Source organism: Anguilla rostrata, chromosome 6 (genome assembly GCF_018555375.3).
Source record: "Anguilla rostrata isolate EN2019 chromosome 6, ASM1855537v3, whole genome shotgun sequence".
Classification (NCBI taxonomy): domain Eukaryota; kingdom Metazoa; phylum Chordata; class Actinopteri; order Anguilliformes; family Anguillidae; genus Anguilla; species Anguilla rostrata.
This window is the reverse complement of record NC_057938.1, coordinates 17404800-17424854: the sequence shown is the minus strand read 5'-3', so window position 1 is coordinate 17424854 and position 20055 is coordinate 17404800. Positions and strand designations below refer to the sequence as shown.

The 20055-nt window shown below is 47.1% G+C and overlaps 2 protein-coding genes across 5 annotated transcripts in view; one reads left to right on the top strand and one right to left on the bottom strand.

Moving 5' to 3' along the window:
• The first annotated feature begins 188 nt into the window (after positions 1-188).
• On the top strand, positions 189-7191 carry pccb (propionyl-CoA carboxylase subunit beta). 3 transcript variants are annotated; one of them, XM_064338717.1, is made up of 15 exons: positions 189-504; positions 832-951; positions 1822-1890; positions 1990-2046; positions 2202-2315; positions 2429-2539; positions 2928-3036; positions 3854-3971; positions 4331-4415; positions 4552-4675; positions 4807-4914; positions 5768-5868; positions 6179-6277; positions 6641-6740; positions 6825-7191. In XM_064338717.1, exons 1-15 carry the CDS (start codon positions 268-270, stop codon positions 6944-6946), a joined length of 1674 nt encoding a protein of 557 aa, XP_064194787.1. In that variant the 5' UTR covers positions 189-267; the 3' UTR covers positions 6947-7191. The 3 variants fall into 3 exon arrangements, with proteins under 3 accessions (XP_064194787.1, XP_064194786.1, XP_064194788.1); XM_064338716.1 differs by having other exon boundaries at positions 190-504; positions 3854-3974; positions 4334-4415; XM_064338718.1 differs by lacking the exon at positions 189-504 and adding an exon at positions 565-736 and having other exon boundaries at positions 3854-3974; positions 4334-4415.
• Positions 7192-7410: 219 nt separating this feature from the next.
• Positions 7411-20055, bottom strand: part of stag1a (STAG1 cohesin complex component a) — a 52783-nt gene continuing 40138 nt past the window's right edge. The window contains exons 15-34 of one of the 2 annotated variants that reach the window (XM_064338714.1): positions 19903-20020; positions 19380-19483; positions 19048-19140; positions 18808-18897; positions 18120-18323; positions 16985-17055; positions 16060-16147; positions 15452-15532; positions 14850-14942; positions 14233-14407; positions 13664-13803; positions 13030-13131; positions 12775-12923; positions 12088-12216; positions 11250-11461; positions 10703-10856; positions 10263-10376; positions 9753-9867; positions 9315-9395; positions 7411-9184 (exon numbers count right to left, since the gene is read on the bottom strand). In XM_064338714.1, the coding sequence (XP_064194784.1) occupies positions 9161-9184; positions 9315-9395; positions 9753-9867; positions 10263-10376; positions 10703-10856; positions 11250-11461; positions 12088-12216; positions 12775-12923; positions 13030-13131; positions 13664-13803; positions 14233-14407; positions 14850-14942; positions 15452-15532; positions 16060-16147; positions 16985-17055; positions 18120-18323; positions 18808-18897; positions 19048-19140; positions 19380-19483; positions 19903-20020 (2337 nt within the window). In that variant the 3' untranslated portion in view covers positions 7411-9160. The remainder of the gene's footprint in view (positions 9185-9314; positions 9396-9752; positions 9868-10262; positions 10377-10702; positions 10857-11249; positions 11462-12087; positions 12217-12774; positions 12924-13029; positions 13132-13663; positions 13804-14232; positions 14408-14849; positions 14943-15451; positions 15533-16059; positions 16148-16984; positions 17056-18119; positions 18324-18807; positions 18898-19047; positions 19141-19379; positions 19484-19902; positions 20021-20055) is intronic. The other variant, XM_064338715.1, reaches the window with a different exon arrangement.

The window sequence follows — 20055 nt, the reverse complement described above, 5'->3', positions numbered from 1 at the left end:
GTTGTTGGGATGGTCCACTCACGCAGAACCAAGAATATTTTAAAGCTGCGGTTTCTGGGAGTTATAGTTCTTGCGGATTGACATTCAAGAAAGGCAAGGCAGACACAAGTTAGTCAAGTTTCTTAGTCCGCACAGCCATTTAAACCCGCCCCATCATAAAAGGCTGCTTTAGATTGGTCTCACGATAGTAAGCAAAATCGTTGATTGGCCACGTAAGGATAGCAATCATCAATTTTTGTCAGGCTATCGACGGAGTGTCACGGAGCCATGGCGGCTTTTACTGTAGCGAAATGCAGCAGATTTCTTTGCAGACTGAGATCACCCTACAAAAGCCTGGTACCGGTTAATAACGCAGCTGCCTTTGCGGTGTCACAGCGGGACCTTCAGCGACATGCACGGTGGTATAGTGTCAGCCATCTCTCCGTCGAGGAACGCATAGACCAGAAACGGAGGGCGGCGCTTATTGGAGGTGGTCAGAACCGAATAGATGCACAACACAAAAGGGTAAAGAACGTAAAAGAACAGGACGATTTTGACCTCGTCACTAACTTAAACTGAATGACAGAAAAAAATTACAGAAAACGTAACGTTAGCTTGGAAACCTCAAACTCAGTTTCAGACTATAACGTTTTATACCTTTGACATTCATTTTACGGGTTGCATATGCTATAGCAGCTACTGGAGTTGGCTGAATTCAACGTTAATAAGTTTTTAAAATTATTAATTGGAAGCTAAGGTAGTATTCTATGCAGGCAAGATAGATATTTTGCGTTTATGTCGGTCAAAGATGTATTTTATTCATGACATTATTTTAAATATATTTTTTAATAGGGGAAGCTGACTGCCAGAGAGAGGATTGAACTATTGCTGGATCCTGACTCCTTCGTAGAGTATGACATGTTTGTGGAACACCGGTGTTCAGATTTTGGGATGGAGGCAGATCACAATAAGGTATCGTATTGTTTCTCTCACACAGACTCTCTGGGCATGTGCGAACAGGATTGTCATGTAGGAGTTTAATGCTTTACTAACAATCTACCAATGGGTATCATGTACAGGTGTGTAAATATCCTGTTTTCTGTTTAAACAGAACATGGAAAGGCTAACCTTTGGGAACACAAGTCCTACAGGTTTTCAGTTTACCTGATCTGAAAACATCTAATCAGAATAGTCTGAAGCACATTACATTTTTGCCATTTAGGAGATACTCTTGCCCAGAATGATTTACTCAGTACATTATTCCATTTATACAGCTGGGTATTTTACTGAAGCAATTCAGGTTTAAAGCCTTGCCAAAGGCAATGCTCCAGCTTTTCAGCTACGCTATTTGAATTGCAGGCTTAGCTCCCCAAACTATTATTCTACACTCCTGCCCTGTAGCAGTGCCTTCCCTCTTTTAGGTTCTAGCTCACTGCTTTCATCTCTGCAGGTTAGGTGAAGTAGGTCTTCTATTAAGCAATTTTTGATTCAGAGCAAACTGCAACCCTACAGACTGGAGTTCTTTTGGTTTTGAATTTGAGTACGGTCTGGTAAAGTATTTCTGTAAAGCCACAACTGCCGCTGGAACTGAACCACACTGTTCCCGATTCCTAACACGCCAAAGCATTGAGTGACACATTCTGGTAATAAAAGTTATGTTAGGGATTTTTTTTGTTATGCATCCATGGCAACTGACTTTTCATTACTGGACTAAAATGAGATTCAGTTACTCTTCTTCATTTATATATATATACTATTCAGGGATGCTCAAAATGTACAGCATTCCGTGTGAAATCTGTGGCAGTGTAATCCCTGAATCTCTCAATGCGACTGTTTTTGCAGTTTCCTGGTGACAGTGTGGTGACAGGGCAGGGCCGAATCAATGGGAGGCTGGTGTACGTCTTCAGCCAGGTAGGCAGCTGCAGAGACAGTCCGATTGACAGTGCAGCTGACAGCTAATGCAGTTTCGCAGCTCTGAGGACTCCCTCATCATTTCTGTTCCCTCCTCAGGATTTCACAGTATTTGGAGGGAGTCTTTCCGGAGCTCACGCACAGAAGATCTGCAAGGTACAGATTAAGAGAGCCAGAAATGGCAAGAGAGATGTGTCGCTGATGAGAAATTTCAGATGTCGCTGCAATGAACTAACCTGCAACAGTGTTTGAATTGAACAAGCGAGCTAAGGTGTGAAAGTTTACAGCCTCTGCTTTGTTTTTCTTCACAGGTCATGGACCAGGCAATGCTTGTGGGAGCTCCAGTAATCGGTCTCAATGATTCTGGTGGTGCCCGCATCCAGGAAGGGGTGGAGTCCCTGGCAGGATATGCAGACATCTTCCTGGTAATGGGAACAGATGCAGTGAATAGGGGCGTGGCCACATGACATGTAACAGGTGCTGTTCAGTCGATCCGCCTCTAACCGGGTTGTCTCTCTCCCTCTTTCGCGGTGCTCAGAGGAACGTGCTGGCCTCAGGGGTGGTCCCACAGATCTCCCTCATTATGGGACCTTGCGCTGGAGGGGCCGTCTACTCCCCTGCCTTAACAGATTTCACGTTCATGGTCAAGGTGAGAAACATGCTCTCCTTCCCTGGAAGCAATTGTTACTAGCATGTGGCAAACCACTGAAAGAGAAATAGAAATTAAAGCCACAGCAGGGCTTATTAGAAGCATGCCTGACTTATTAGAAGGTGCAGATCAGTGGGTTTTACCATATGTACTGAGTCCTCCTCCATAAGCTCTCTCCTGGCAATGAATCAGGAAGTGACATCACACATCCAGTGGTGGGGGGGGATGCGGGCGGGGCAGGCGTTTTTCCAGTCCATGCACTAACATATGCTCCTTGTAAGACCTGGAATGGCACAAACTGATAGGCACAATGTACATCCCTGAGTCAGCATATTTAACAAATGTTTTTGGCTACGGACTTTTGACTCTGGGTTTGTTACATTTACAGGACACCTCCTACCTCTTCATCACTGGACCGGATGTGGTCAAGTCTGTCACCAACGAGGACGTGACCCAGGAGGAGCTGGGAGGGGCGAAGACCCACACGGCCGTATCCGGTGTGCACCACAAATACGAATACAAATAGGAGACTTTGTACTACTGTCCAAAATACAGTAAACATTTTAAAAGACAACACTCCTGACGAGACACTCGCCCTAGCACCAGTGCACAGAGCAGCTCTCCATGGTCCCCACACCAGACAGTGGATCCCACAGCCCCTTTTTAATTTAGTTTTTGCCATCAAATGGCTGCCGTAATGGATTCATGCAGCAGAGATTATGCAAATCCTTTCAAAGGGGTTTTGTCTACTGTGAAGCATTAACCTGCACACAGGCCATCTTCTGGCCTTGGAGGGCGTAGTGATATGACAGTTTTATAATGCGGTGAAATTAATTGGATTCAAGCAATGGCTTGATGTACAGGACCCTCAAAAGAAAACACTGTTTAATTAAGAGGATAAGATGTCATGTTTCTGACTGCTCTACGTTTAACAGCCTCAGAAGCTCTTGAACTGTATGAGTCACTGCTATTGGCACTGGGGCTCCTGTGTGGAATTCTGTCAGCTCTGCTTGTTTTCTTTGCATAATTGAGTTGATGAGAAACTCCGTGGCCTCAATCTGTAGGTGTACAAAGCTCTTTCAGCAGATATCACAAAACAAGTGCAGTATAATATCCATTATTAATTAACCATTAATTCAAGTTATTGCAAAGCCCTGAGGCATTTTGGGGCTTGTTAATGGCTGGTAGTCACATGAGGGCAGGCTGGAATTGAAGCAATGGGGTATCCCAAAGCCAGCACGTCTTTTATTTAAGTGATTATAATGGTGTTTCAAACAATTATCATGCAATTAATGTTTGCTTTCATTCCTTCAGGTGTTGCACACAGAGCATTTGAGAATGACATTGATGCCCTGCTGAACCTCAGAGAATTTTTCAACTTCCTACCACTCAGTAATAAGGACCCAGCTCCTGTTACCGAGTGTCATGACCCTGGGTAAGTAATTTATTTATCTATTTTAATCCAAGGAATGGTAAAGTTGTATGGTAAAACTATGCCCTCTAGTGGCACTTCAGCCTCATTGCTGTAAGTCTTTACTGTGCGGTCTCTTTGCTGGCTTTGTGGTGCTGAAAACCTAACTTGTATCATATATGTACTTTTTTGTTTATTTTAGTAAGTGTTTTTATTAATATTCCACATCTCGTCATAGAACATTTTTGCTGCACTTATAGAACTGCAAACTGCAGGTGGAAATTTGACTTGACTGACACCTTGTGGTCCAATGAGGGAATGGCAGTTTTAAAAAGCAAGGGTGTTCACTTTAGAATACTTAAATCACTTGTTGAACATTACAGTGATCGCCTGGTACCTGGTCTGGACACTGTTGTCCCTTTGGAGACCACCAAAGCCTATGACATGTTGGACATTATTCAAGGGGTAAGTTGTGGCCTGTCTCATGCTAAAATATATATTTAATATAAATACTAAGGGGAATATATTTTATGACATATTTTAGATGTATTTTTTGGTATAATTTACAGTGAATAATTGCCCGACTGCTTTCTCATCCCAGATTGCAGATGAGCGGGAGTTTTTTGAAATCATGCCGAACTACGCCAAGAACATCGTGGTCGGCTTCGCGAGGATGAACGGGCGCACTGTGGGGATTGTGGGAAACCAGCCCAAAGTGGCGTCGGGTGAGCGCGGCGTGACCTGCGGCGAGATGGTGCCCTGTGGCTTCGGCGCAGTGCTGTTTTGGTCCAGCACAGACGCGAGCGCCGTTGTTTAGACGCTGACGTGTTGAGTCTGGCTTTCTCTCCCGTCTCAGGCTGCCTGGACATTAATTCATCAGTGAAAGGGGCTCGCTTCGTGCGCTTCTGTGACGCCTTCAACATTCCCATTATCACCTTCGTTGACGTTCCCGGATTTCTGCCAGGTAAGCGGGAATTGTGTGTGGAGAAACTGACGCGGGTAGCGCTTTTTGTGCTGAGATGAGGCTAGTCACACTAGTCCGGACTAAGTTTGACTGTAAATCACTTCTCTTGTAGTGTAAATATTGTAGCAATGAAACGGGAGTTTTACATTCCAACTCTGCAGTATTTCTGGCACAAAATATGATGACTGTTCAAGGCCCGTAAAGACAATTTATTTAAGTTTTCGAGGACATTATTTTTTAATGAATGGAATTATATTAGTATTTAGTAAAATGTATAATTCTGCCCTGGCACTGTAACCAGCTAATGGCTGCTGCTTGGACAAAATGCTGAACTCTTTGTTCACGTCCTCCAAAATCACTGAATTTGTAGAGGAAACTTGCATACTGCTGCAGTATAAGAGTGTTTTAAAAAATGCTCATACTTAATTAAATTCAAGCATATTCTAGTGCTATGTGCAAAATCTAAGCACCTTCACACCCTTGAATTGGCCATGCTCAGATCCAAGCACTTCCCAAGTTTTAAGGACCTGTGGGGACCAAACCCCTGAATTCCACCAGTTTCTTCACATGCTGGCCTATTCTGGGGAAATAGATGTTTACTAGATAGAATAGTTGTATCATTCCTTGTGGGGAAATTTGTTGTACAGCAGTATTAAAGACAAATATGAAAGCAAACCACAGCACAATTGAATATGAATTGGAAAACATGGAACAAGTGAGCGCCTCTGGCTGCAATGACACGCAGTGGACCGAGGACTGAAGAACTCTGTGCCATGATTGGGAGAGAGACAGGCATCGAGGCCGCGGCGGTGCAGGTTTGAGCGGCGTTTTAAACGGGATTTTGTTTGCTCAGGGACCTCTCAGGAGTACGGCGGCATCATCAGACACGGGGCCAAGCTGCTGTTCGCCTTCGCCGAGGCCACCGTTCCCAAAATCACCATCATCACCAGAAAGGTACGCTGCAGCCACACACCTGCCACAGCCACACATGCAGTCAGGATGGTCCTTGGCAAAATGTAAAAGCTAATTTCCGTATTTTTCTGTGGAAGTGACTGTCTGAACAATTAACCTTACCTGATGTATGCGTCCTTGGTAATAATGTGATTGTTGACATTTTTAAAACGGGTCTAATATAGGTCCGTAATACCCACTGCATTTGTAGCCTGCAGCGGGTGTTGGGTAAAACTGTAAAATGGACCATTTGCTGGGATGGAGATCCTCCGCCTGTGGTAATGAATTTTTTTTGTGCCTTAATGTTTTTCAGGCCTATGGGGGCGCATACGACGTGATGAGCTCCAAGCACCTCAGAGGAGACGTGAACTACGCATGGCCGTCAGCCGAGGTCGCCGTGATGGGCGCCAAGGTAACCGCAACGCAATTAATTTGTTGAAATTGGGGGTCGGATAAGTAAAATTCACAGATGGCAAACATTTTTTTCTTTGTGAAATTAGTATCAGCAACAGTGGCTTCCGTGATGTCAACAGAAATGCATCAACTTATTTAATTCAGTGGACTGATACATTTATGTAGGCAACTGTAGCTATGGTTGACATTGTATCTCCGTGAAGTATGATCCCCCTAGTTTCTATTCCTTGATCTTGAGGGGAAAAAAGCAAAAAACTTATGTGCGTGTGCTTTTTGTTAAAAAAAAGAAATAAAATACTAAATGGTAACGGATAGAAACTGGAGGGAGTTGACTTAAGGGTCTCTCCGCACACTGTCCCAGGGTGCAGTCCAGATCATCTTCAGAGGGAAGGCGAACCAGGCGGAGGCCGAGGCGGAGTACGTCGAGAAGTTTGCAAACCCCTTCCCTGCGGCAGTGCGAGGTAAGGCAACTCAGACGCTACTCCGGTGAGCAGTGCGGAAGTAGCCTAGCGCCGTCGCTGAGCCGCGTTCTCTCTTACCGCCAGGCTTCGTGGACGACATCATCCAGCCTTCCACCACGCGGAAGAGGATCTGCCGGGACCTTGAAGTCTTGGCCAGCAAGAAGCAGACAAACCCGTGGAAAAAACATGCCAACATCCCTCTCTAAAACGGGTCTTCCGGAAGGGTGTTTCAGAAGAGCTCGTGGCGCACTTACCTACTGTAATATTTTCAAAAGCTCAAAATTAATTTTGGGCACATGTAGAATGATCTGCAGTGACTTTTTTAACATGAGAGAATTGCAGCTTTGGCCCCTCTTGTCCCTTAGGGAAAACATTGCTAACATTGACTGGGTAGCTTGCTGTATGTCCTCAACTGTAAAATCATTGGAGTCTATTAAATACTTTTTCCGGAGTCCCATGGTTTTTCCTGCAATCTGGAAGATGCTACTGAGTTGTGAATGCATGCTGCTTTGTGGAATGGATTTGAGACCAAGTAGTGATGCCATGTGTGTTTTTATAGTGCCTTTAAGGATCATTGCTTCCTTCAATCCTGATGCCATTTACCAGTGAAGCAGGGTCATTAATTCCACACTGCAATGATTAAATGACAGGAAATTTAACCCCACACATGAAGATTACAGATTTTATTTAATAAAAAAAAAAAAAAATCAAAACAAATTTGTGTTCACAGAAAAAAGATTTAGAACAGTTTATTAAAGGGAAGGGGATACATCCGCATTAGGTTGTACAAAAGAAAAAAAAAACGTCTTAATATTGAAAATGTACAATTTACAGGATTACTAACAAAACCAATCAAGGAGACACTGGGAATATAAAAGCTATCGCGTTGAACTGAATTTGAGACCCACCCACATGAAAAGTACCTAAGATATGAAAACGGTCATTGTGCAGTCTACGATATAACTTGTTTTTTTTTTTTGACAACATGATGACTGTGAAGCACAAGGTTCGCTGTGGCCGGACTCTACCATGCTGCATCTATTATGCCCACAGAACTACACGGGTGACGTGATAATCCCACCACTTTATATCCAGCTATTGACCGCCGTCGCTAAATCCTGGCTTCCCGTGATTACTGTCCAGATTGGAGCTGGTGGTAGGGTAAAGCGCGTTGTCCACAATTTGGCAACAGATCTTTCGAAATAGAACTGTACAAACATTTGAACAAAAACCTCACTTGATTCAAAACTTCATACTAAACTACTAAAATTCAAAATATGCTTCTTTTTTTTTTTTTAAACTATTAATTTGTTTTAAAAACTCCTGATTACATTATTTGTGTTGCTGACTGGAAAAAACACTCGAGAGCTAAATTTGAACTGTACACAGTAATACGGTTTCGGACCTAGACTAAAATGAGACCTAGACAGTTTACCGTTATGGGTGTGTAAAGAAAAACGTTAAAATCGCCGTTCCAAGAAATGGGTTGAGCTTCAGAGCCTCGGCACCCTTGCACACAGACGCAGCCACCGAAGGCAAGTACAGTAACAGAGAAGACGACTCGTTACCAGAAACCATAATGCACCTGTGTATTAATCGCTTACCACCACAAAATGACCTTTTCTGTTTCTGTAGCGGTGAGGGGGCCAGTGTGCGTGGTTAAAATGAGTGTTTCTGCGTACGATGTACATCATACGGATATTTCTGCCTAATAAACAAACAAAACAAAACAAAAAAAAAACCCAAATACCCAAAAACAAAACAGCCTTCTGACCAGACACAACACTGAACTAATGACCTGTACAGTGGCCTAGCCAGCGGTGGAGGACACCACAAATAAATGTACACCTTCAAACTGGGGGGGGGTAGTGGCACCTGGCACATGACCTTCCTCCGGAGAATAAGAAGTGTACCACAACGTTAACCAAATCCAGTGCTAATCCATACATGGAGTACTGCTGCAATTCTAACAGGCATGAATCTTTTAAAGTTTTTTTTTTTTTTTTGTTTTTTTTTTAGTAATTATTTTTATTTTTTTAAACATACAATTTTTTTTTTTTTTGTAATTAGAAATGTAAAGTTTAAAATTGATCCTTGAGGGAGTTTATTGGGCGGGTGGCACCGGCACGGTCTGCTCGAGGGGGGGGGGGAAGACGAGCACACTTTAAGCCATGGCGTCGCGAAGCCACCGGGCTCAACGAAAGGGCGACGAGGACAATCCTCTTTATCCTCGAGTGGAGCGATGACAGACTGACAGCTTTTCCCACAAGTCTTTGTTGTTCAAAAAGTCCACCCCCCCCCCCCACACCCCCCTCAAATACATTTCACAAACAATCACAGTTAGAAGGCCCCATTGCTCCAAACAAAACCTAATTTTTCTCTTTTTTCAGTCAACATTCCCCCCTCCTCTTCGCATCTTCTCAGAACATGGGCATGGTGAATCCCTGTCGAGACAGAAAACCATTGCATTCCCTTGAACACGAGCAATAACTTTTTAAATCCCCCTCCACAATTTCACAGGAAAGAAAAAAGATTTGCCAAGGATAAAGGTTTGGCAAAAGTTTCTGTACTCACCGATTCATCCTCTATCATGGCTGCCGAGTCGAAAAAGTCTGGTCTCAGTTCTGCTCTCTCCCGTCTGTTCCTGGATGGAGGCTGGCGGACAGACAAAACCAAATGGAACATTATGAATGGCTGTATTTAATATCAAACACTTTTTATTCTGCTTTGCCCAATTGGTTACCCTCCCAATTTTCCCTAGTCCCCCATGAAGAAATGATCCTCTCCTTGTACGACCCAGATTGACCAGTTGTTGAAAACCTGTATTTCTGAAACTGTCCCTCATTGGCATAGAAAAAAGTCTTATTTTGAAGGAAAAAAAGAAAAAAAAAAGAATAATAATGTCTCTGCATGAAGGGTTCAAACATTTTAAATGAACAGAATGAACAAAATGTATAAAATGTGTAACTTGCAGCTGACGTTCAGCCTGCTGGCTAGAAAGCTGACGCTCACCAGATCGATCACCATGGTGTCCTCAAACTCCTCGTTCATGTCCTCCAGCTGGCCGCGAGACGACATCATCACGTCCTCGAAGATGGGCTCTGCGTCATCCTCCATCAGACCCCGGCTGCAATGCGAAGATTTCCTTTCATACCGTGTCTCCCTACACCTCTCTTCCCTGTGCTACACAGCCTTCAATCTCTTCATTTACCATTCATCACCCCCACAGCCTTCAGTCTCTCTTCCTGCTATATACCCCCCACTGCTTTGTGTCCCTCTGCCTGCTATAAAAATCACCCCATAACCTTTATATATATATCCATATATCCTTGTCACAGCCTGCCCTTTCTTTTCTCGGCTAATTTCCATTGAGTGTTAAGTGCTAATTAAAATCCTTGCAGAGGTCCAGTCCGGCTGCGTGACTGTCTGGTTTATAAGTGCTTATAAGTGCTGAACCGAGCTGGAGAGCTAACGCTCGGGGATGCGAGACTAGTGTCTAACGTTTTCCTGGTCCTCGCTTACACGGTCTGCCGCACCCCTCCACTCCGGGCCTTCATGTAGTTCATCCCCGTCCGGTCCTTCCGGTTCACCTCCTCCAGCTTCTGCTGCCCGAGCCAGGACATCTGCATCTGGGGGCTGCAGGGAGAAGCGCGGCGTCTCAGTCCACATCGCGCTCTCGCTCCGGTCTCCTGTGCTCGGACGGTACAGGCTAACCGTACGCTAGCCCTCCATTCTTAATGCTCGAATATCCGCTCTCTGTTCTATTTGAGCTGTGAAATGCTCCAGTTTATTGCACCGTATGAATATTCATGAAGGGGCATGACCAAGGACAATGCCGATGGCAATGGACATTCAGTGCCCAGATACGCCTCTTCATGAATATGCATAAGCTGTTACGTCACCAGCTGGAAGCTCAGACAGCGAGGGAGCAGGGGGGGAAGGACGGCGCCGCGGGCCCTTACTTGTGGACGTAGTCGGACTCGGAGCCCGGCTCGGAGTCCTGGTCGGGGATGTGCTCGGCCGCCTGCCGGGGGTTCTCCCGCAGGACGGTGGAGGTGAGCTGGGGCGTGGGCAGGGTGTCGTTCCTCATCAGCCAGGACCCCTCCACGCTCTCCTCTGCAGGACGGCACAGCACGGCGTCAGAGGAAAGGCTTCATATACGGCCCCTACCCCTCCCCTCCCCTCCCCTCCCCTCCACCACAGAGACCGCACCCTCCGTGTTCCTTCTACGTTTAGCTCAGGGCGAATAAAATTAGCTTAACGTGGACTTTAAAATGTCCACTTACGGGTGGCTAAACGGATCTAAACGTCCATGAAAATGAAAGTAATCGTTTCGTTCCGGGCAGGTAACAAATAAATCCGACATCCCAGTCGCAACCCAATTTAGTACCCTCGGTTAGGCCGAGGAGCTCTGGTCTCCACCGAAAACACAGAGCAATTCTCGTTCTAATGTTTTAACTGCAAAAACGAAGACAGTTCAGTAGCTTGTCGCGGCGCAGTGCTCTTTACCCTCACCGTCTATCCTCTTCTTGTGCAGGGGCGGCCGGCCCTTCTTGCTGCGGACCGAGCCGGCCTTGCTGCTGCTGCTGCCGCTGGTGACGGACATGCGGTCCTCGTCCCCGCCTGTCAGCAGGGAGTTCCTGTAGGAGATGAGCGGCAGCCACACGTCCTCCCGCCGCTCCATCATCTGCTCCGTCATGAACTTCTCCAGGTACGAGTGGCTGCGGGGGGGGTTCACACGGGACCGGTGAGATATATACCTTCACGCTTACAGCGGACACTTACCCAGAGCCACTTCCAGTTGCATTATACAGCCCATTTATACTGAAGCAGTTCAGGTTATGTGCTTTGCTCAAGGGTACAACAGCGGTGCTCCATCTGGGAATCAAACCTGCAGCCTTGGCATCACAAGCCCAGTTCCCTAACCACTGTACTACAAACTCCTGCCCAATAAGCACGGAAGCACCCAAGCACTCTAAGTACAAATGGCTGTGGGGTTATCAGGACAAGGTAGACATGCACACACACACACTCCTCAGGTTCTCTATGCACACATGTATGTGGTCCCATACCCTGTGGTGTCATCACAGGACATATAAAACCGAGGGCTGGACAGAGACAGGCACTTCTCTAGGTGCCAGAGGCTGTGGTGTCACAGGACAGTCTGGCGCACACACCTCTTAACCTTCAGGTGGCAGCAGAACACAACGGAAAGGCTAAAGCTCGGACACCTCGAGCTTTTCTCACTCGTACGGAGACGCACCCACACACACACAAACACAAGCGCAAACACGCGCGCACACACACTGGGGAAAGGCGCAGTATGTGTGCGCGCATATGTACTTACACAGTCTTTTTATCCTGACGGAGCAGCTTGGAGGAGAACTCGCTCAGGACTTCCAGGAAGGCCAGATTCGGAGGGGGGAACTCCACCCCTTTCGGGTTCTGGTACTTGAAGGCAAACTCGATTCCATCCCTTGGGGAGGGGGGAAGAAATAACATAAGATAAAACCTATGACTATCTCCATATTAAGTGACCACTGAGTTACATTAGTGATCCCCATGTCACATTAGCAACCCCCCATATTACAGCAGTGACCACAAAGTTACATTAGCGATCACCATGTTACATTAGCAACTGCGGCGCTGCATTAGCGATCCCCATGTTACATTAGCAACTGCTGCGCTGCATTAGCGCTCACCATGTTACATTAGCAACTGCTGCGCTGCATTAGCACTCCCCATGTTACATTAGCAACTGCGGCGCTGCATTAGCGCTCCCCATGTTACATTAGCAACTGCTGCGCTGCATTAGCACTCCCCATGTTACATTAGCGACCACTGCGCTGCATTAGCACTCCCCATGTTACATTAGCGACCACTGCGCTGCATTAGTGACCCCACTGTCCAGTCATTAGCGACCACTGCTGCTATACGTTACAGGACCACCGTTGCGCATAATACCCCATGTTACATTAGCAACCGCCGCGCTACATTAGCGACCCGCGTGTGTCCCTGAGGCGCGGGTGCTCACTTGTGCAGCGTGGCCACGGCCTCGCGGGTTTTGATCTGGTCCAGGCCGAAGGTGAGGGCAAAGCGGCGAGCCAGCTCCTTGATGCCGCTCACGTGGGACGAGGTGCGGTCCAGGTTGGGGCCCTGGTCCTGCAGAAGCTCATTGAAGAGCTGGAGAAAGGTGACGGAACAGGAACGTGTTACTCTGACCTTTTCTTTTGCCAATTATTGGGATGCGCGCACCTGTCCCCTCCCCTAGGGGGAGCAGCAGCCATACCTGCTGAAGACTCAGAATGAGGGTCTTGGCGCACTGGATCTTGTCCGTCTGTCTCGTCTTGCTCAGCGTCTCCTTGATGATGTCACCGTAATCGTTGTAGTACTGAAAGCAGGCACGGAAAAGAAACAAAAAATTTTAAACTTGACTGCAGACCAGTTGGGCATGCACTGCAATTCACCGATTTGCTGATTTACACATCCAAACATGACAATAGGCCAACTTAAATGCATATATAAAAAAACATCTGGGGTGGTTACTTGGCTCAAGCTGAAATACTTTTGGGTATGCAATTGTGTCTTAGTTTATGCTCAATTCAATCTGGTTGACAGTTGTGCAATAAACACATGGCAAAGTGCCTAAATTGCAATGAGGTGTTTTGCCACGTGTATATGCAGTGCAGCCAATTACAACTGAGTGTAAGCATAGCCATAGAACAAACCTTTATACACCTGCCTTACTCTGCCAACAGAGGAAAGACCTGAGGCTCAACTGACACTGGTTGATAACCAATTACAATTAGACTGATTAAGCTTAGGGGATCCTAATTGGAGGTCTCCCTGCAGATGTAGTTACGCTACACACTGTAATGTCGTGCGTCTATGCTGGGAGACGCAGGTCGGCGATGCGGTCGCACCTTCATGTAGTGCTTGAAGATGTCAGCGGCGGCCGGCATGTCCACGATGTCGTAGATGATGAGCTTGCTGAAGGCCGCCAGCAGGTTCCTCCTCTTGTGCAAGGCCTCGATCTTATTGGCTTCGTCTTCCTCGTCGCCCTCTGCGGACCGGGAAAAAAGGGTCAGTTTCCATGGCAACTGTGACTTCTTAAATGGTTGCCTTGTTAAGGAACGGGAAGCATGATTTATAAGGCAATTATATGCTATGGAAGACTCACAGACCTAAGCCAACGGCAGCACTATTGCTATGGAATGCAGTCTCTTCATTGGTTCAGTCGCTCTACCCACTACAGAGTTACATTACATTACAGGCTTTTTACCAGGTGCTCTTATCCAGGGAGCACAACCTTTTTTACAAAAAATTTACATTGGATATATACTGAAGCAATGCAGGTACAACGTCATAAGATGATACAGCCTTGCAAACCCGTCGTTAGCTACAAAAAGCCACTTTTGCGGGGCGGTCAGGAGTCTCCAGTGACGTCGCCCCCCACGGCGCTGGGCCACGCAATCCGCCCTGCTAGGCTCACCGATGCTCTGGTTCTCCTCGTCCTGGTCGATGAAGACGTGGTCAAGGACGAAGGTGAGCAGCTCGTTCTGCAGCTGCCCGTCGGGGTTGAAGACCAGCGGCTGCAGGCCCTCGCGGGCCCCCGAGGTCAGCTGGTGGCTGAAGATCATTAGGAGGTCGCAGAGCAGCATGAACGCCTGGGGGGGGGGAGTGGGTGCTGTCAGTGCTGTCCTTGTACCCCCATCCACACAAACACTACCATCTCAAAACTGCCATGGAAAGTAAACCCCCTGGGAAAGAATCCTTACTGGGCCAAGGTACTGGGCGGAAAATTAGTTTGCCAAAACCACCAACACTGTCCAGGTGTTCAGTCTGTATGTCTGACTAGAAATAAAGCGGTAACACTTCTCTGGGACGCGTCTTCAAAAAAACAAGCTCGCAGGAAAGCTTAGGAAATCTCCTTGGTAAACTATTGATAATAACACCTTTCCCAAGTGACCCTGAACACACAGTAAGTTCACTCGGTTCTTAAAGATCCCTTACTGGCAGGCCCACCATTTTCCCCATGGAGTCTCTCCTCCAACACAAACATCATTTCAGTGTCTTAAAAGGATGATGTGGCTTAGAACTCCAGCTCACCTGCTCCTTTACAGGGGTGTTGACATTGGACAGGCACTGCTGACACACGGCCAAGAAAGACTTGACAACTCTCCTTAGTGCAATGAGGTCATCCTGCCAGAAGGCAATGTGAGCATCAGTCAGGGTTCCCAACTCAAATAACATCCATTTTTTCAGATATGTTTAAAGAATAAATGTACGATTTTTAATTTGCCGGTGTAAGAACCTAAGTTTAGGCTTAGCTGCAGGGATACATTTGAAAAGGGGATATACATTTTGAGACTTTTGCAAGCATAGTATATATTTTTGCAGATTAATTCATGTACAAGCCAGTGAGCCATACAATTTGTTAGCATTATTAGCACGTGGATATTGTACTTAGTAGCAAGTGACTTTATGCTTGTGGAGTGCATAAAAAACAGATGTATTTTGTCTGCATACCTCACAAATTTCCTTTGCATTTCTGTGACTCTCCAGAATGAAAGTCCATGTTTAAATCGTTAAAGGACTTCTTGAACCCTGGTCTGTGTGACGCTGTGCTTTACACAGGAAAGGTGCTGGCTTTGGCTACCTTTACTCTGCGGTTCTAAAGCTGAGGAACCGTACGGAGACGTGCCGCGTACCTTAGACGGAGAACCCTCTGTGATCTTCACCAGCTGCCACAGGATGGCGTAATGCGAGCACTGAAGAGCCTGCACTGCAATCTGCAGATATGAGAAAGGGAAGAGAGGTGCATGAGATAAAAAAGAGCAAGAAAACAAGAAAAGAAGAGAGGAACGATTGGGAGAAACAGGGATAGAGAATGCATGAGGGAGAAGGAGGGGGAGGAGAGAGAGGGAAGAGAGGTTAAAAAAAAAAGTGATTTAAAAGTGAGAAGAGGAATGATTTGGAGAAAGGGATACAGAAAGTGTGAGGATGAGGGAGGGGGGGAAAAAAGAAGTAGGGGTGCAAGAGGCAAGCGGGCAGAGAGAAGACAAAAGAAAAACCGGTAATTGTAGAAGAAACAATTGAAGAGGAAGCGAGAGAGGGAGAGAACGAGCGAGAGAGCAAATGTCAGGCAGTAATTCAACCCGTTTGTCCGAATCTTTCATCTTGACTTTCGAGTGTGCCTTGAAGATACCTTCACGTGCACACGAAAGAACAGAACAAAATGCACAAATCACTTGGAGTTCCGAACGAGTGCAGTTCTCGAGAGACCTTGGAGAGTACAGACTGTTCTAAGGCACCTCACCTGCTCGGGCATGGACCCTTGCTCGATTCCGGTCTTCAGCAGCCGGTAGCAGTTTCCAAACAGGTCCCACCGGGTGAGGTCATGGGCACTGGAGAAAGAGAGGGGAAGGACTGTGTGTTAAACCGCTGAGCAGCCTGACCTCCGGCCAGCACCCATCTCTGAGAGCCTGTGCACCTTAAAGGCAGAGAGTGACTGTCGAGTGTGCCAGTAAAACGGGGCTCACACAGTCTCCTCCTTTTTGTTTTCACCTTAAGACCAGCAAGCAATTCATAAAGAGGTGAGGCGAGTCAGCCATGCAATCAACAGCTTTAATTACGTGCTGAGTAACATCAAAATCCAGCAGACCCGACTGCTCTCTGGGGCAAGGTTTAACGGGACAGAAATAAGAAGTTAATGAATTTTAAGGGAGTTATTTCATTTGACCGAATCCAAGTAATTGGATACAGCGCAACGTGACTGGTAGGGCACGGACTGGAGTCGCTCCCTGCAATGAAACCCTATGCCTTCCCCCAGCCTTGTGTCAAGCTCAGTAAGAATTCTGAACGGAAAAATAATCAAAAAGAACACTCGCTTTTTGGTAATTCAATTGCGGACGAACTGACATGTTATCCATTTACTTTATTACATCCACTTTTAGTTCTGTATTGGTTTGCTGCACACTTCCTGTCCAGAATCTTATTTTGGCGCATTTTTGCTTCCTGGCACTGTGCATAGTTGTCCCTTTCGGAGGTCCAGAAAAAGAGCCGTTCTAATTTTATCATCTCATCAACGTCAAAGCAACCCTAAAACACAAACTGTAAGAAACCAACCCCTGTCCAATCACAGTAGATGTTACAATGCTCAAAGTTTCAAAAAACTAAACAAAATAAATTTATTGTGAGGGAGAAATGGCAAGAGAAACCAAAAAAAGGCTTCTGGGACGTACTTGTGGAACGCGGTGAGCCTCTTGAGGGTGGAGAGCACGTTGTAAATGTCGTCGTCGTCCGCCTCCTCGCCCTGCAGAAGGACATTAACCATGTTTAAAATTTCATTTTTTATTCTGAAAGCAAGAAAGATCTTAAACAGCCCACTATGGGATGATCTGGTACTGGTTATCTGGACACCCTGTTTCCTGCTCCAATAACATATCGTTTACATGTTCACCAATCCAGCTAACGGTTAGAGGACCGTCAGAAGTGAAGATTAAGTGAAAATCCATACAGGACAGATACACAGCATTAGACTTCTAGCACTTAAATTTGGCAGTGGAATACTATACATCAAAAGAAATTCTGTTCATTTCCGGCTTATAAATTTGAAAAAGCATTGCGCATATTCATATCGAGGCTGAACAAACGCTTCGAATCCAAGGGGAAACAAGCGACTGCGGAAGGTCTTACGCAAAGTGTTTATTCTGGGCCACCGTGAGTCATGGCGGGGCTTTGCTATTCGTGAGTGTTACTCCGTGGTTTCAAAACAGAAGAGAGAGATTCGCCGAGGAGCTAATTCAGCCCTTTCTTGTGGGTTTGTTTGTACCCTGCCTCACTGATGCCCGCACGCTCGGAACGGCCGAGGTCCTGCGGCTTGCTGCCGCTCCCCCGTTCACAAATCCACCCGTCACGTTCACACGCCGGCGATAACCGCTCAACGCATACGCGGGAATGGCTTTTTGGAGGCATGATGTGCAATTCCGTGTAAAACGCTTACCGGAATGAATGCAAAAATCAAGGAGAACATTTATTCATTTTTTTTATGTGACGCGTCAAGTTTGCTCATCTGGAGCTGGGGGAGAGGAGCTTTGTGAGATGCTTTTAAAACAATTGCAGTGGCTAAAACAATTCTCACTTGCTCTCCGCCTCCATACCAGTTGGTATTCGCTGAGCATTCAGATTCAAAATGGCTGCCGTGTGTCACCCAGATGGGTGCTACACATCTCTGGTGGCAAAGTGATGTGCCTCCCCTTTCTCTGTGAAGCGCTTCGAGATTGTGAAAGGTGAAATACAGACGCAAAACCTGTGAGTGTTCTCGAAGTACCACCTAAGGCGCTGTTTAAAATCGCGTGCGCGTGCAACGGGGCCTACCTCCTGCAGCAGGTCCTCCACGGAGTGGCAGAAGCGGTCGACCATCTCGTCCACCAGCTGGCTGCGGGCGATGTCCACGCGGTTCATGATGGTGTACTCCTCGCTGCACAGGGTGCTGTAGGTGCGGCTGCAGGCCTCCAGCACCTCCGTCTCCGTGTGCTTCTCCACCACAAACTTGATCTGCTTCAGCAGGGCGTCCAAGTGCTGCGGGTTTGGGAAGGGGTTCATACACCTGGTCACATGGTGTGCCCGCTCTGGGGACGGGCCGGCCCGAGGGGGGCAAGGTCACTCCCACCCGCAGGGGTCACAGGTCTAACAACGGTGCTTGGGGGAATTGGGTCGGTTCCATTTACATCCAGTCAGTTCCGGAAATGGATTTAAATTCAATTCACAATCGAAAAACTCTATTAAGCATTTGTTGATAAATACGCGTCTAACTTTATAAATGAATGCATTGAATTTCAGTTCATGAATGAACTGAATTGAAATGGAAGTGACCCCATTCACTTTGGTGGAAGGAACTAAGGGACGTCTCCAATACACATACTGAAGATATCCCTCCCAGGGGAGCCACCTTTACTTCACTGCGCAAAAGATGGCCGAATCAAGCCGAGACTCCTGAGTCGTATACAGACTGTGCTCCACTCAGGGCTTCCTCTCAAACATTAGGACCCAGCCGCACCCTCACCTTCTCCATCCTGCCAGCGCTGTACACGTCCAGGTCGAAGAACTGGGGGATCTGCAGCAGGTTAGCCACCTTCTCAGAGTCCGCCTGGTACTGCAACGGCACAGAGACAGCCAGGGTCAGCACGGAGGAGGCAGGCATATACACAGCTGCACCACAGAGAGTGCGTGTGTGAGAGTGTGTGTGTGTGTGTGTGTGTGTGGTAGCGAAGACGGCACCCTGGAGTCTGACTGCGGCTCGTACCTTCGACAGCAGCATGGGCAGGGCCATGATGAAGTGCTCTGTCAGTTTGTTTTTATCGTCGATCTGCATCTTCCTCTCCTTCGCCGTCAGCACCTGAAGACATGAAGGAAATTCAACAACGGCTCTACAATGGCTCAGCATATGGACGACTTTATCCTCCTGAAAAGCGCTCTAAAATATAACGAGTGCCCCTGGACATGCAGGCAGTGGGTGCAATTTCACAAAGAGCCTCTCAGAATGAGGATGTGTCCCCATTAGCCCTGGGAGCCACTTGTCTGGATTAGCGTTAGCCTGGCTAGCCCGGGCTGGCGAGACGGACGACGACCCCTCACCCTCTTCCCCGTCCCGCGCCCCACGGGCGGGTGCGCCTCGGCCGCCTGCCGAATGGTGCAGACGGTCAGCTCGATCAGCGCGCTCTCCTGCCTGTCCGACAGCACTGCGGGGAGAGCGAGGGAGGGAAAAGAATGAGAGAGAGAGAGAGACATTTTATCCATTATTTTTGTCCTCATGATTTGCAATGGCTATAAGCTACACAAACGAATACTGTGCGTCGTGTTGGCCTCTGGGGAGAGTGGAATACAACAAAATGAATAAAGCCGCACCCGTATCTATGGTTTGAAATGCCTAATGTTATTTTCCCAGGCGAACTGCGCAGTAAGTCAACCAAAGTGACACAGATTTGAAGATTCCAGCAAAAGTCCTCTTTTAACCAACAGTAATGAAGAGTCAATCAACGAGAGGGAGAAAGGGGTACGTTCCCAAATCCCAATCAGACCCGGCGAGCGGAGTTCTGATTGATTACACGCAGTCTGAGGGACTGTTAGACGGTGGGCGGGGTCTGAAACAGTGCAGTACCTTCCTCTCCCTGCACGGGCTCCTCCAGCAGAAGCTCTGTCATGCACTCCCAGTCCTTCAGCAGCTCCTGGGAGCTCTCCCACAGGCTGTCCACCAGGTAGGCCGCATGCTCGTGCAGCTGTCACACAGACACACACACACAGAGACACACAT

Coding starts and splice junctions, on each gene's coding strand:
- pccb (XM_064338717.1), top strand. CDS start 268: ATGGCGGCTTTTACTGTAGCGAAATGCAGCAGATTTCTTTGCAGACTG. Junction 3,037..3,853: donor GACCCACACGGCCGTATCCG/GTGTGCACCACA, acceptor TCATTCCTTCAG/GTGTTGCACACAGAGCATTT. Junction 4,416..4,551: donor TGTTGGACATTATTCAAGGG/GTAAGTTGTGGC, acceptor TTCTCATCCCAG/ATTGCAGATGAGCGGGAGTT.